The sequence below is a fragment of the Vanessa cardui genome, chromosome 1, assembly GCF_905220365.1.
Source record: "Vanessa cardui chromosome 1, ilVanCard2.1, whole genome shotgun sequence".
Taxonomy (NCBI): Eukaryota; Metazoa; Arthropoda; class Insecta; order Lepidoptera; family Nymphalidae; genus Vanessa; species Vanessa cardui.
Window position 1 is genome coordinate 6,146,068 of NC_061123.1, and position 16,061 is coordinate 6,162,128.

General features: G+C 38.4%; 3 protein-coding genes across 4 annotated transcripts; 1 reads left to right on the top strand and 2 right to left on the bottom strand.

Annotated features, from left to right (window-relative positions):
- Positions 1–3,588: 3,588 nt before the first annotated feature.
- Positions 3,589–3,810, bottom strand: LOC124532805. The gene has a single exon (XM_047107883.1). The coding sequence runs from the start codon at positions 3,808–3,810 to the stop codon at positions 3,631–3,633; it is 180 nt and encodes a 59-aa protein (XP_046963839.1). The 3' UTR covers positions 3,589–3,630.
- LOC124532795 (39S ribosomal protein L53, mitochondrial) lies at positions 3,589–4,582 on the bottom strand. The gene is made up of 3 exons (XM_047107874.1): positions 4,362–4,582; positions 4,055–4,182; positions 3,589–3,976 (listed from the first exon to the last, which is right to left on the bottom strand). Exons 1-3 carry the CDS (start codon positions 4,505–4,507, stop codon positions 3,816–3,818), a joined length of 435 nt encoding a protein of 144 aa, XP_046963830.1. The 5' UTR covers positions 4,508–4,582; the 3' UTR covers positions 3,589–3,815.
- Positions 4,583–4,840: 258 nt separating this feature from the next.
- LOC124532781 (protein argonaute-2) lies at positions 4,841–14,085 on the top strand. Of its 2 annotated transcripts, none has more exons than XM_047107857.1 (14): positions 4,841–4,988; positions 5,173–5,510; positions 5,600–5,800; positions 6,287–6,530; positions 6,977–7,199; positions 7,422–7,667; positions 8,563–8,728; positions 10,451–10,575; positions 11,058–11,242; positions 11,549–11,715; positions 11,798–11,970; positions 12,103–12,280; positions 12,570–12,761; positions 13,202–14,085. In XM_047107857.1, the coding sequence occupies exons 1-14, from the start codon at positions 4,970–4,972 to the stop codon at positions 13,508–13,510; spliced, it is 2,766 nt and encodes a 921-aa protein (XP_046963813.1). In that variant the 5' UTR covers positions 4,841–4,969; the 3' UTR covers positions 13,511–14,085. The 2 variants fall into 2 exon arrangements, with proteins under 2 accessions (XP_046963813.1, XP_046963821.1); XM_047107865.1 differs by having other exon boundaries at positions 11,798–11,946.
- The last annotated feature ends 1,976 nt before the right edge of the window (positions 14,086–16,061 follow it).

The following is a 16,061-nucleotide window of genomic DNA, read 5'->3' on the forward strand; positions in this document are numbered from 1 at the left end:
GGTACAGAAACCCTTAACCCCGGGACACTTATGGCGGGAGGAGAAGAAATCCATAGCGAAGACCCCTTCTACTGGTCTTCTTCGGCGAAGCGGGTCAGCAGCACTGTTCCCACTGTCCCGTAAGATAAGAACCTTGTTACGAGCATTAAGGGAGTCCAACCAAATAGGTGTATTTTCCGTCCAAGTACAAAAACAGCAAACAAATCCCATACCATTGCATCAAGGTGTGAGACGAGGGGACGTTATTTCCCCCAAATAGTTTACTAATTCAAAAGGAGGATATGTTCAAGACGCTGAACTGGAAAGGACATGGCATCAACATCAATGGCGAATACATCTCTCACTTAAGATTTGCAGACGCTTGCTGATTCTTCTATGCGTATCGGCCTACGGATGAACTTGGATAAAACCAAGGTCATGTTCAATTAACATGTTCTACCGGAACCGATTGCGATACACGGTACCGTCCTCGAAGTTGTTCAAAAATATATCTACCATGAGCAGACTTTGCGATTAGGTAGAAACAACCTTGAGGACGAGGTGAATAGAAGAATTCAGCTGGGTGGGGCAGCATTTGGAAAATTACGTCGAATCTTTACATCGTCGATCCCACAGTGCCTTAAGACGAAAGTCTTCAACCAATGCGTCCTACCCGTCATGACATACGGAGCCAAAACGTGGAAACTCACGGCAAGGCCGGTCCACCAGTTTAAAGTCGCTCAGCGTGCTATGGCAAGGGCTATGCTCGGCGTTTCTCTGCGGGATCGCATCAGAAGAAATGAGGCGACCCGCCAGAGAACCAAAGTCATCGACATAGCCCACCGGATTAATAAGCTGAAGTGGCAGTGGGCGGGCCATATTTGTCGCAGTACCGATAACCGTTGGGGAAAACGTGTTCTCGAGTGGAGACCGCGTCTCGGCAAACGTAGTGTAGGACGTCCTCGGGCACGGTGAAGTGACGACTTACGCAAGACGGCTGGTAGGAGCTGGATGCGAGGAGCCCAAGAACGATCTCAGTGGCGTGCAATTGGAGAGGACTGGACATATCCAGCAGTAACCGGAAATGGGCTGGATCGGATTAGATTTATTTATTTACAATAAATAAAAAATACAATGCCATAGAGCGCACGCAGGCAAGGTGTTTGGTTTAGGAGGTCCTCCTACGTTGGCATTGATGAGCTTTAAGCTGAGTTGGACAAAATGTTGCACGAAGCTCCATACAGGATGAGGCCCTGATCCTTCATATGTGTCTGCGCCTTAATTGCCGTCTCTTGGAGGGCGGTAGACGCTCCTCGAGAAGACCTCAGCAAGGACCGTGGATTAGGAGGCCCTCTGTTTTAGTTAGAGAAACCATCAAGACCAGCATCTCGATTCGATCTACCGTGAGCGACACTCCGACTTCAGGGCCGCCACCTAAAAGGTTCGCCCCGTCACCGTGAAACAACACACCCATCCCGGGTGAGGTCGGTGCCCGCAGGAGCCAGTCAAACCAACTTCAAACGCCGGACAAGTCGTCCATCGCCCCCTCCCAAAGGATCACCTGATCCTGGAGGTATGCCCCAACGGCCTTCTGAGATAGGAAGGCAACTCGTGATATCGAAATGGTCCTATGGTCTCGAAAGGAAGACGACGAGCTTGAAGTCTAGCGAATATCTGCTGATGTTAAGGAAAAATATAAAGTATAAAACGCCAAAGTGTATAAATGTAAAATATAAAAAAGCCATGGGCCTATGAGCTCGTGGATGTCGTAAATTAAATTAAGAAAAAAAGAAAGGAAGACTATTGAAGTCGTTCGCCACGTCCGGTGATACCGTTAGAACTACGTTCCCTTGGACCACCGCCTCCATTGTCCGGGTCTTCAGGGTGTTTTAGGGCATCGATGGTTGAATGACCCGCCCTTTTCCCCGGAAATAGCTCCCCGATCAGTCGCAGGAGATCTGGCAGTAGTTATTCCGTAACAGGAGCGCCGTATGTTCGGAGCTTCCCTCGCAAACCACGATAGGGGCGCCCCTTTGCTCTCTGTTTACTTAACGCCTTTTCTAACTCTTTTTTCAACTGACGATGTGCAGCCCGCAGGTGTACCTCTAAGTTTGCGTTGAGCACGATTCGCCTGCGACAGCGAACGTATGCCCTCCGCGCGAGGTTTAACGGTGCCCGTAGCTCTGCTAATTCGAGCGACCACCAATATATAACTTACGGCGTGATACCCTTCAAGCCGCCCTACGACAACGCCCTACTACAAGTAACGGATACCTAATCTACCGATTGATAAGGAAGCTAAAGGGGATTCTCGTAACTTCGACAATATTGTTTTTCATAGGATAACAGACGACGGACTTTTAACTTTACTGAGTGCGATATTTTTCGATGCTTTAAATAATTTATTTTACTTAATGATTTGTGGGAATTATAATAATGACTTGAATTAAGTACGTGATGTATTGCTCAATTTGCCGCCCCCTGGACGTGCCGCCCGCGTGCGGTGCACGCGTTGCACCCCCGCTTACGGCGGCCCTGGTGCTACCTAAGTAAATCATATCATTTGTACAAGTCCTTCTGGGTAGATACCACCCACACATCACAATGACTTTGTTTTCGTAACTCAATTTGAGTTTATGGGATAGGATATTTTTAGATATAGATAGAAATCTGAACATAAGTGTGTTTATATTTTATAGCTACTAGCTCAGGTTCCTAGCATCTGCAGCTAGCAGTAAGATTATCACTTAGGTACTAGTCATAAATAGCCAATGTCTTTCCTTGAGATTCAAATTTGCTTCATACCAAATTTCGTAAAATTCAGCTCAAAGTTTGGTGATAAGAGTAACAAACAGTGTTGCTTTTAAATTTATAATATTAGTGAATATTATTTAGTTTTAGTAATAATCCATCAATATTTCGTAAAAGACATTTTTAAGACATACATTTGTGTTGTTATGGCTTAAAAACCATTAAATTTAGATCCTACAAACAGCTAACTCTCTTTAAAGTAACTTCTAACCGGATCATTGAATACTAATACAAAGAAGAGGATACATTATCCTAATACATAGTCCATTTATGAAGTAAATTCATTATTCCATTTGCTAACTACAAACATTATATTTATTATTATTTTGATATTTCCTTGATTGCTCATAACATTGAAAATGAAAATTAGTTAATATTTGTTAATTTAGTAATCTGTTTGTTAGATCTTTAAGTGATTACATTACATTTAGTCCACCCAAAACATTTAAGTGTGTTCAGTAATCTAATGTTTTGGATCTTACTTGTTTGGTAAGATTTACTTAATTATATTCCAAACTACTTGCTGTCTATTATTAAGTTGAAATCTGATGGCTTATTTATACTGAAATTACAGTTTCAATGCCTTACTACTAAATATTTACAGATTATTTTCCTAAAAAAAATAAAATATTCCGTAATATAGTCTTATCTTAAAAGTATCTAATAGTATAAAGTATATTTTACTAGCATTAAATAGTACTACTATAGGATATATAATATACACATCAGTATTTTTTGCCCTAAATTAATTTCAAAATGAATCAATAACTTGGTTTTAATGTAATAAAAATCATATGATTACATTTAAAATTCTTGTTTATTGATTTTGATAACACTACATTATTCTACAGGCTTTATAGTAACAAATTTTGATAAAATAAAAGCAACCATTATAGTGCAAGAAACAAATATGGCAACAAATATATAGAAAGTGTCTTCGGAGAAAACATCAGTAAATGCTGGTATTTGGTTGTAAATCTCTTCCACCACATGAAGGTTACCTTTTGTTGATTTCGTCATTTTAATCACTTCTTTTTACCTTTCTTTTTCTCTAATTTTGTTTGTACGGTTGTTGATATCTGATCTTCCGGTGCTAATGATGATATATGTTTATTTAATAATTGTAGTAATTCTAAACAAGTTAAATTGCCAGATTTAAAAGTTACTTTGTTAATTTTAGCAGTTTCTGAAAAGAACAAGTAGATGAGATATAAAATTAATTGATTTTAAAATATGACTTACAAAAACCAAATGTAATATTTACCAGCTATAGAAGGCACTAGAGCAATATCAATTGTAGGCTCACTTCGGTCACAGACAATTTCTGTTTTGAGAGAACAATTGGGATTTGTGAGAATGATCTTTGGTGAGCTTAAATAATGTAGGAAGTTCCTGAAAAAAGCAAACAAAATCGCTTATGTTTAGGTCATAATATTGGCTAAAAATATTATAAGCACTTCATGATTCTAAAAATACAGTAACAAGATCATTATTCGTTCGTAACGTTACAAAATGGCATTGTTGTTGTACGACATTGATTTTCTATTTAAATTTAATAAAACAACCCTTACCTAGTGTGAGTAACATTTTCTCCGAATGGATCAAATTTAACTGTTATTCGTTTCGCTGCTTTGAGATTAACTCCCCGTAATTGTTTTCCAATTGCTGATACTACACCTCCAGAACGTCGTATCGTACCACTATATGGGATAGACATATTATTTTTCTTCTGGAAAATGGGAAAGACTGAGAAAAATTATCTTTACCATAAACAAGAACAATTTTTTAATTTACTCCCTTATTTTGGTGAGTGATATACAGCCAACGGCATATTTTGTCATCAAAAAATAAATATATACATATTTTTTGGTTTAAGTTTATTTTTAAAGTTAAATGTTAATATTTCTACATTTCTTATAATTAGTAAAAATTGTTTATTTTTATTCAAACATAGGCGGTGTTCTAAAATGCCCAAACTTTAAGTCAAAGTTCAGAGTTTTATAATAAACATAAATCCATAGTCTATGATTGCTAACGTCAAAATAGCTAACCAAACGTCAATTTGCAGCATAGAGTGCAGTTTACAGCCCCATTAATTTATCACATTGTTACAATTTTTAACACGAGGAATTTGTATATTCTTATTTTCAAGTTTTTGTTGTTTTAATAATTATCCAAGATGTACCCCGTTGGCCAACGTAAGCATCCATTTTCGAAATAATCTTTGCGACGACTTGGAAAGGCAGCATCATCCTTTGTTTGACTGCCCTAAATAATGTTCCAATTGACAAAATGGTTCTAATTTGTTACGAATTGTATAGATATCATAAATACGTAATTTTTTTAATGTGATGTGTGGTTAATGTTGTACTAATTCGATAGCTCCAGCGGGGGAGACGAGTGCTGGTGCGGTGGGTGTGTCAGGAGCTGTGAGTGCAGCAGCGGGCACCACAAGTGCAGCACCAGGGGCACCAAGTACTGCACTAGCCACAGGCACGTCTCCACCTGGTGTGACAAGTGGAACTGGCGGCTTGTCGCTCGTGTCACCTGCAGCTCCTCCACCGCCCGACCTACCCGTGCTGACTTGTCCTCGACGACCAAACTTGGGTCATGAAGGAAGACCGATCATGCTTCGTGCTAATCATTTTCAAATATCCATGCCAAGAGGATTTGTACATCATTATGATGTAAATATACAACCTGACAAATGTCCTAGGAAGGTAAATACATCAGTAACATGTTATAATATAATATTGCATTTTTGGTTGTTAATGAGCTTATTATGAATAAATGATCTTTTTTTTTTTAGGTAAATAGAGAAATTGTTGAATCTATGGTACACAATTACAATAAAATATTTGGTGCTTTAAAGCCTGTGTTTGATGGTAGAAACAATTTATATACAAGGGATCCCTTGCCTATTGGCAATGACAGAGTGGAATTAGAAGTGACTTTGCCTGGTGAAGGAAAGGATAGAGTATTTCGAGTTACAATCAAATGGGTTGCTCAAGTAAGTAAATTTGATTCAATATATTATTTGTGTGAATGAAATTTGAAAAATGATGTTACTTAATTAATAAATGAAGTTTTAAAAAAATATAAATAATTCAAGTATTTTATCATAGTCCAAACGATTTGGCATGTTACATTAAAATGAACGCAATCATTAAAATTTAAAGATTTTTCTTTTTACTCTATTATAAACCTTATTCTACAAACATGTTTATTACTTCTACATTATCTTTTTATGTGATGTGTTTTGTTTATTGTTGTGAAATGATAAAAAAAAATATTTAAAATTGTATACAGGTCAACTATGTATGATGATACAGTTGTATGAAATATTTGAATTAATAGTTTTAGATGCCTGAGAATCTAGTATTAAGCTAAGCATATCATTCAATATAATATTATAGTCAAATTAAGCTGCACATTTTATGTCAAAAGCTAGAAAAATATTTACTATGTACATAATATGGATTATGAATTTCGCCAGGTGTCATTGTTTGCTTTAGAAGAAGCTTTAGAGGGTCGTACGAGACAGATTCCATATGATGCAATCCTTGCGTTGGACGTGGTCATGAGACATCTCCCTTCAATGATGTACACTCCAGTGGGCAGATCTTTCTTCTCATCCCCAGAAGGATACTATCACCCTCTTGGTGGTGGTAGAGAGGTGTGGTTTGGTTTTCACCAGTCTGTGAGACCAAGCCAGTGGAAAATGATGCTTAATATTGATGGTACATGGTGATATAATTTTTATTACTATTATCTATATTGCTATTAATGTAGAAAAAGGATAAGTTGTTCTAAAAATGAATAAAAATGATTGCTATTAAGTAATTATCATTTATAGAAAATCATTAGTCTATTATATGGTTTTCCTTAAACTTAATCACATGAACTAAAATTTACTACACTAAAATATCACTAGGTTCTAATTTAAGTGGTTTTTAAAATTAATAATTTACACTGATACATAAGCATCCATATACCAAGCACTTGTCTATAATGTTCTGAAGGTCAATAATTTTCTGAGAATATGATATACTCATACATTATAAGATAATGAAATTGATAGATTATAAATGTTACTTAAATACTAGTTTTATTAAAAAAAGTAATCCTCATTTTAAATATTTTAGTCTGTTTTCATCAAGAATGTAACAATGATATTTTTTTACAGTATCGGCAACTGCATTTTACAAAGCCCAGCCAGTTATAGAATTTATGTGTGAAGTGTTAGATATAAGAGACATTAATGAACAAAGAAAACCTCTGACCGATTCACAAAGAGTAAAATTTACCAAAGAAATTAAAGGACTGAAGATTGAAATAACTCATTGTGGCACCATGAAGAGGAAATACAGAGTCTGTAACGTTACTCGTCGACCTGCACAGATGCAGTCGTAAGTATACTAGCTTTCAATTTTTATCCTAGTTTAACTATAAGTTGGAGTTTCATATAAATCTTCTACATCTATAATAAAAGCTTTTATTTTTTTTACAATTAAAAGCTATCTAGTAACAATAATAGTTAATAATAATATGACTACTTATCATTTTTTATCTAAAGTTTATTATGTATATAATATAACGTATGAATATAATAAATTATAAATTAATTACAGATTTCCTTTACAATTGGAAAATGGACAGACAGTAGAGTGTACTGTAGCTAAGTATTTTTTGGATAAGTATAAGATGAAACTGAGATACCCACACTTGCCCTGCCTCCAAGTAGGTCAAGAGCACAAACACACATACTTGCCATTGGAGGTCTGTAATATTGTACCGGGACAGAGGTGTATCAAGAAATTAACAGACATGCAGACATCAACCATGATCAAAGCAACAGCTCGCTCTGCTCCAGACAGGTACATTTACTATTTTGTTTAAAACTAATTAACATAACCTATCACAGGTTTGCCAGATACAGATCTATGTAAATATTATGAACACTGCATCACAATGAGTAATTGGTATGAAAATATAGTACCTGATATAGTGTGGTCACCACCGCACACAGTCATCAGCACTATAAGAAATATTATTCTATCGCCATAGTTAGAAATGAACATGCTACATTCATAATGTCAGTATGCTAGCACTTATGTTTTGGGCCGATAAACAGTTACTAGGTTATTCTGTTGAAAGATTCTCAGTTTCGGTCGTGGATCTAGGAGTTGGAAATGTGTACTTCTGTGCCATGAATAGTATAGACTTACCAGAGTCACACATATGTGTACATTATGATATGCCTAGTGTAGTTAGCTAATCTCCCTTGAGATTTGTCGCGTAGCTGTAATGCTAGACGGTTGAAAGGGGTTGTCCATTAATCACGTGAGGCTTGAAAGGGGGGGGGGGAGGGGTTTGATAAAAATCACGAAAATACCACAAGGGGGAGGGGGGTGTAGTAAGATATCTCGTGTATTTATTTTTTTCGTGTAATGCGCGATTTTTAAACAAATATTAAGCGGCACGTTTTTCCTATGATTACACTCTTCGTTTATTATTATTGTTTAACAATGCCATAATATGGCAATAAAAAATAACTTGCAACCTGGTGTAGACATTTTTATTACTAAAAATACACGTGATGTTGAGAAGGGGAAGGGGGGTGGTCTTAAACCTCACTACGTATCACCAATGGGGGAGGGGGGGATAAAAAATGCTAAAAAAAGATCACGTGATTAATGGACAACCCCAAAGTAGAAGGTAATATGGGACATGACGGCAAGGTGATTTTGAGTGTGAGTGCGTGGTCGGCAGGGAGCGCGAGATCAACAACCTGGTGCGGCGCGCCAACTTCAACACGGACCTGTACGTGAAGGAGTTCGGGCTCACAATCTCCAACAACATGATGGAGGTGCGCGGCCGCGTGCTGCCGCCGCCCAAGCTGCAGTACGGCGGCCGCGTCTCCTCGCTCGGCGGACAGGTACGCACCCAACAGCAGCCTGTAAATTCCCACTGCTGGGCTAAAGGCCTCCTCTCCCTTTGAGTAGGTTTGGAACATATTCCACCACGCTGTTCCAATGCCGGTTGGTGGAATACACATATGGCAGAATTTCTATGAAATTTGTCAGATGCAGGTTTCCTCACGATGTTTTCCTTCACCGCTGAGCACGAGATGAATTATAAAGACAAGTTAAGCACACGAATCAGCGGTGCTTGCCTAGGTTTGAACCCGCAATCATCGGTTAAGATGCACGCGTTCTAACCACTGGGCCATCTCGACTTGCACACCCCCAGTGTGGTTATATCAACGTAGCCGTTGGGGAGGGTTATCTGTTCTAAGATTCATTAGTTTGACAACCTCCGTGGTCGAGTGGTGTATACACCGGTTTTCATGGGTACGCCACTCCGAGGTCCTGGCCGGCCGAGTCGATGTAGAATACCATTAGTTCTTTTTCTATGGTGTCTTGGGTCTGAGTGTTTTTGGTATTGTCGTTATTTCTGAGTTTCCATAACACAAGTGCTGTACCTACATTGGGAACAGAGTAATGTTTGTGATGTTGTCTGAAAATTTATTATTTATTTATGTTTGGAACATAATTTGAATTTGACTTTAAAGTAGATTTGAAACTAGTAGACTAAGTCTACTGTCGAGACATCGTATTCTTTCACTTATCTTTACTTTCCTACCATTGGAAGATTCCAATGTTTAGTAGATACTAAATCTAAAATCGTACTCGACATTGTAACATACCGGCACACTAGGCCACACGAGAAAATGGTACCGTAAGAGGAGTAATGTTAAACAAACTTTAGATTTATATATTCTATTAAAATTTAGGCGCTTCGGAGCTAAAACTACATTATGGTACAATAGAAACAATTTCTCATTACGATGTACATATTTATAACTACCTTCTACCATTTTATTTTTACTTCCATAGATTCGGTAACAACTTCGCCCACATTCACAACGCTATTTATTCACGTATCCATCATGAATACCACAGAGTATTTTAGATCTTCTCAACTCATTATGTCATATCTATTCAAGGCCAAAGTTGTTTATCTATTTTTACTACTCCTGCCATAGGAATCGATTATACATACTTATGCATAGAATAAGTTAGAATCTAAGACGAGTTGCAGCTGCACGAAGGTTGATTTGAGGTACTTGAACATAGACTCGACCTGATCAGGGCCAGTCGCATAGCCTAGTGCGCACTGGTAACTTTTGTCATGGTGACTGTTTCGTCACTCTTGTCGAGTCCATGAATATGTATGGAGGTGCGCGCACATTACTACGTGACATTTATGTCTGCATCTGTACATATTCAAGGACTTGGCAAGAGTGACGAAACAGTCACAGTGACAAAAATTACCAGTCAACATCACATCACATATCACATATGAGACAACATCACATACATTACTCTGATCCCAATGTAAGTAGCTGAAGCACTTGTGTTATGGAAATCAGAAGTAACGACGGTACCACAAACACCCAGACCCAAGACAACATAGAAAACTAATGGTAATCTACATCGACTCGGCCGGGAATCGAACCCGGGACCTCAGAGTGGCTTACCCATGAAAACCGGTGTACACACCACTCGACCATGGAGGTCGTCCAGTGCTCGCTAGTTCTAAGTATAACAATAATTGTTAGAATTATTTGTTTATGTGTGATGGTTACTGCCCACAGCAAGCTCTGCCCAACCAGGGCGTGTGGGACATGCGCGGCAAGCAGTTCTTCATGGGCGTGGAGATTCGCGTGTGGGCCATCGCCTGCTTCGCGCCGCAGCGGACCGTGCGGGAGGACGCGCTCAAGTACGTCGCTTATCCAAATACCATAATATCTATCTATCCTTACCTATAATTGTTTTTTAAAGCTTTATCAATTAAACAAACCTATGTTGTTGATAAAGCAAATTTATGAGAAAGCGAGAAATAAGTGTTTAATTAAACATCCGCAAAACAACGTTCAAGTTGGGTCGTTAGATTTTATCAGAGCGGGACTGTCTCTAGTCTGTATAAAATTAAAATCTGTATTAGTATACGACTTTTGTCGAAATCCCCATAATTTTATTTGATTGTCTTAAATAGAAATTACCACGGTCATTTTATGTATTGTATATATAATTCATCATTTTATCGCTAACACTCCAAAGAGGCGCGCCTCAACAACCTTCGTAGTGATTGGTTTGTTTCTAACTACAAGCATTCCCAAGTCGGTCGGTCGCCCCAAGAGTGCCAAAACAGATTTTGTTGCTTGAGAGTAACTCAAATAATGTTGTATTATGTTTTTGCAGGAATTTCACACAGCAGTTACAGAAGATATCCAACGATGCAGGCATGCCGATCATCGGCCAACCGTGCTTCTGCAAGTATGCGACTGGCCCGGATCAAGTGGAGCCCATGTTCAAGTACCTCAAGTCAACCTTCGTGCAGCTGCAACTCGTCGTCGTCGTGCTACCTGGAAAGACACCCGTTTACGGTAACTGTCGTGTTATTGAATAATTCTTTACACAATAAGCCCAAGTAATTACATAATAGTAGATTTGTGTTTTCTCATTAAAAGACTAATGTCAAAAAAATGATTGATTTGTCACTCAATAATATACAACTTACCGATTTCATTCTTGCCCAATTAAAATAGTAATTCTACAAAAATAGTGCATATATGTATTATATTAATAATTTTATATAAAAATGATATATTTATATTCTCAAATAAGAGTTGGTGCTCGAAATATTAAATTCTTTAGTATAATAAGTTAATGAATGGCGTTGTCTGTCGCAGCCGAAGTGAAGCGGGTGGGCGACACGGTGCTGGGCATGGCGACGCAGTGCGTGCAGGCAAAGAACGTCAACAAGACGTCGCCGCAGACCCTCAGCAACCTCTGTCTCAAGATCAACGTCAAGCTCGGCGGGATCAACTCCATCCTCGTGCCCTCGTTGCGTCCCAAGGTCAGTGCCCCCGGTGCCCCGGCCCGGCGCCCCGGCCCGGTGCCCCGGGCGGCGAGTAACGTCCGTAGTAACGCGTGCGCAGGTGTTCAACGAGCCGGTTATCTTCCTGGGGGTTGACGTGACGCACCCGCCGGCCGGCGACAACAAGAAGCCGTCGATCGCGGCCGTGGTGGGCTCCATGGACGCGCACCCGTCGCGCTACGCCGCCACCGTGCGCGTGCAGCAGCACAGGTACCACACGCCGACAGAAGCACGGTCGTATTGACTCCTCTACTTATACCATACATGCACTAGCTTTACTCGCTCGCTTCCGCTTTACACTCATTTGCGTTGAATGGAATACGTCGCCCGCGCCGCCGCGCCCGCTAACCGCTCGCCTCCTTGCAGACAGGAGATCGTCCACGAGATGAGCAGCATGGTGCAGGAGCTGCTGATCATGTTCTACAAGAGCACGGGCGGGTTCAAGCCGCACCGCATCATCATGTACCGGGACGGCATCTCCGAGGGGCAGTTCATACACGTGCTGCAGCACGAGTTGACCGCAGTTCGGGAGGCTTGCATCAAGGTCGACCTCCTTTTACCTTACTGCCAGGAAACATTTAATGTCTTTTAGTTGTAATGAATAGTTTAGATACAAGGAAATTTATATTTATGCTAATGTTTTATATGTAAAGTTTTATAATGATTGATCTAGTTTTTGGTGTACATTTGATTAAAATTTAAAATTTCATTCGCTTGGAAATATGTCAATTGAAAATTTTACACTCAATGAAATAATTAAAAAATCAATTAAAATCGTTTGTCTCTCTATGAGAGATGAGACTTGATTAAAATAATTTAACTTTAAAATACAGTTAGAAGCGGAGTACAAGCCGGGCATCACCTTCATAGTGGTACAGAAACGTCACCACACGCGGCTGTTCTGCGCCGACAAGAAGGAGCAGTCGGGCAAGTCGGGCAACATCCCCGCCGGCACCACCGTCGACCTCGGCATCACGCACCCCACCGAGTTCGACTTCTACCTCTGCAGTCACCAGGGCATTCAGGTACACACTCGCTTTCGGTTGCGTATTACATTTCTCGTGTACAATAGGAGGTACAGGCTTGAAACATTTCAATTCTCGGCCTTGAAACAAGTCACATTCGATAATGTTGTCTTAAATTTTCGCGATGATTACACATTTAAATAAAACTAATTATAACGGATGAATCGCGTATATTAATTATTTTTAAACATCCCGACGTTTCGAGCACTTTGCAGTGTTCGTGGTCACGGGTAGACTAAGATGACATTTGTCTATTTGAAGAAACAGTTAGTTTTATTTAAAAGTCACATTCGATTTACGCGAAACAAAAAGAAACAATTTGCGTTCCATACCCGTGCGCGATTTAAGGACATGTGCCTGGCATCCTGCCTCCTACTGTACACGGGAATGGAAGCCCCGGCTCGCGAGTCGCAGGCCCGCACTGAGCTCGCTCCCCGCAGGGCACATCGCGGCCGTCGCACTACCACGTGCTGTGGGATGACAACCACTTCGGGTCGGACGAGCTGCAGTGCCTGACGTACCAGCTGTGCCACACGTACGTGCGCTGCACGCGCTCCGTGTCCATCCCGGCGCCCGCCTACTACGCGCACCTGGTGGCCTTCCGCGCGCGCTACCACCTGGTCGAGAAGGAGCACGACTCGGGCGAGGGCAGCCACCAGTCCGCCTGCAGCGAGGACCGCACGCCCGGCGCCATGGCGCGCGCCATCACCGTGCACGCCGTCACCAAGAAGGTCATGTACTTCGCCTGAGCGCACTCCGCGCCCGATGCTATCTCTAAGTGTATCGACTAGTTTTAGCTTAAAAGACACCCGGAACCGTATGAGTCCTTTGTCCTCACCCTTCGTTCTTACGATTGTATTTCTATCGATCTCATTAAGCATTCGATGGTTGTAGCTTTCGAAACTGGCCGTATTTATTTCGTGAGACTTTGACCAGCTTTTTTTGAATGGATGCTATGTTGAGGCAATTAGGGTTATCGAAATGTAGAAGATCGTTGCTGCCATTTATTATTTTAATAATTCTAGATTTTTTTTTCATCGTAGTTTAATATGATCAACATTTAAAAGTTATAAATATTGTTTTATATAAGTATAAAGATCAGATAATTTGTTTGCATTTTAAACTACTTATGAGCTTCCTGTAATCGGAGACACTGACAAACCTCATATAAGGCTAAACTAATCTACGCATTAACTCAATTTAATCATTCATTCAATCAAGAGAGTCGACACAATACTGAACTGTCATATCCTCATGCAATATAATCAAAACATTAAAGTGACTTTACACAAGGCAAGGTAGACTAAATGACGTTAGTGGACCGATCACCAAATATAATATCTGCGGAATAAGAGATCGTTCCGATCGCAGAGCGTATCATGTTGTTTATACAAGGGAGACAGCTGTCCTATTTAAGCTAGCTTTAAGGGAAACAGAAAGTGGCTCATAATCTTTGGATGTTATTTATAATAAATATGATCATGGATAAATAATCATACAAACGAAATCGACGGGTTATGAAACTTCGACATGTCTGTAGTTAATTCAGTGTTACTAGATTTCTAAATGTAAAATTGTAAATGTTAATTCATACGAAGTGACGACGAATCTGAGCAGCGGGTGCTCATAATTGTTTGCTATTTTGTATCATTCGAACTCCTCACGTTCATATTACTTAGAATTAGCATTACTCTCGTGTTATTTCCATGTTTTCATATTTGGCGTTACGATCGAATGGTGTTTTAATATTTTTTTTTTTTATTTATCTTAAAAATCGTTTGACAACATCATCTCGTAATATTTTTTATTAGTTTCTTGCAACAAGCTTGTATTATAAATGGACTAGTGTAATACAGAAATGTTGTTCAGAGAGGTGAATAACGAGGTCTCTAGAATGACCTTGAATAGTTTGTAGACAAAACGGAAGTATATATTTCTAGGTAAAAGTTTTATTATCATATCTTATAAATTTTGACGGCAAAATTATAACTTCATGGAATTTAATGTGCCCCGAAAGCAAATTATAACTAGTTGTAGAATACTTATATAAGATTTTTTTTTTTTAAATATTACTCTGTCAGCCAAATTACATTAGAACTTAAACATTGAACTATATATTTAAATTTTGCCTTAATGAAATTGTGTCGGTGTGATAGGATTAGTGTTAATAGTATCAACCTTATTATACAATTAAATAATCTGTCAGATCAATACTAAAATGAAATGTCAATGCACCTTTTCGAATGGAATAGTTTATAACTTAGCGGTAAGAATCGTCTAAAATATATACTTACTAGTATTTTTCAAATAGTCGGCTATTCTGTGTAATTCAGCAATATCCAACCGATATTAGTCATTTTTAAATATATTTATCAAAGTTCAAAATACATCAAAATTATAAATTGTATTTCTTATCTATTTTGAACAACATTTTTTTTTCTTATTATGTACTATTTAAGTAAAATATTTATTGTAAGTAATTTCTGAGAGGTAAGTTGCAAACGACTACATTTCTCTCGAAATTACTTATTTCATAATCTTTAAAATTTTAAACATTATGTATCATGTAGCCTAAACCACGTCTCACAAAGCCAACAAATCTAATACGCCGTATATACTATAACTAGATAGATATAGTCATATAATTTATTTTTTAATATGATTAAAAGATTTTTGAACAAGGGCTTACGATGATGTCATTAGATGTAAGTAATTTTAATATCTTTTTAATCAGACGATCTGGTACACGAAACCAATCCATGTTAATATTAAGCGACTATGTCTTTTTTTCTTCTTCAAAATGTTATTTTATTCTAAACGTATATATACTGAAACGATTAGAATCCTTTCAATATATTTATACCGTCGAATCGATGAACTATGGCGTTAGAATTTAAGTTCGCTTAAAATCGCATTGAATTAAGGGGCAATATTTTTATAAAGTTATATAATTATAACTTTATAAAACTTTATATAAATATATATACACATAGAAGTATAGTTGATAGGAAACCTACTTGACTATGTCTAATTAGTTATAAATGGTTTTATACAAGGATGGTCATTGTACATTTTTTTTAATATTCGTATGTCCTATGTAATTCTAACTTAGACACGTTATTTTCATATGCAACGTACCTTTAATCTTACTTATTTCATCTTTATATACATTTATATTATATCTTGTTTATATAAGAAAAAAAATATTCAAAAACATTAAATCATTGTTGTTAAGAGAGATACGAATTGTATTTCTAATAAGTCCTTGCAAATAATACATAGCAAAGTGCATGTTTTTGG

Excerpts from the sequence above, each read along its gene's own strand:
- LOC124532805 (XM_047107883.1), bottom strand. The coding sequence starts at position 3,810 with ATGACGAAATCAACAAAAGGTAACCTTCATGTGGTGGAAGAGATTTAC.
- LOC124532795 (XM_047107874.1), bottom strand. The coding sequence starts at position 4,507 with ATGTCTATCCCATATAGTGGTACGATACGACGTTCTGGAGGTGTAGTA. Across the intron at positions 4,183-4,361 it reads GAAAATGTTACTCACACTAG|GAACTTCCTACATTATTTAA; the intron begins GTAAGGGTTGTT and ends TGCTTTTTTCAG. Across the intron at positions 3,977-4,054 it reads TCTAGTGCCTTCTATAGCTG|AAACTGCTAAAATTAACAAA; the intron begins GTAAATATTACA and ends TGTTCTTTTCAG.
- LOC124532781 (XM_047107857.1), top strand. Across the intron at positions 8,729-10,450 it reads TCTCCTCGCTCGGCGGACAG|CAAGCTCTGCCCAACCAGGG; the intron begins GTACGCACCCAA and ends TACTGCCCACAG. Across the intron at positions 12,281-12,569 it reads TTCGGGAGGCTTGCATCAAG|TTAGAAGCGGAGTACAAGCC; the intron begins GTCGACCTCCTT and ends TTTAAAATACAG.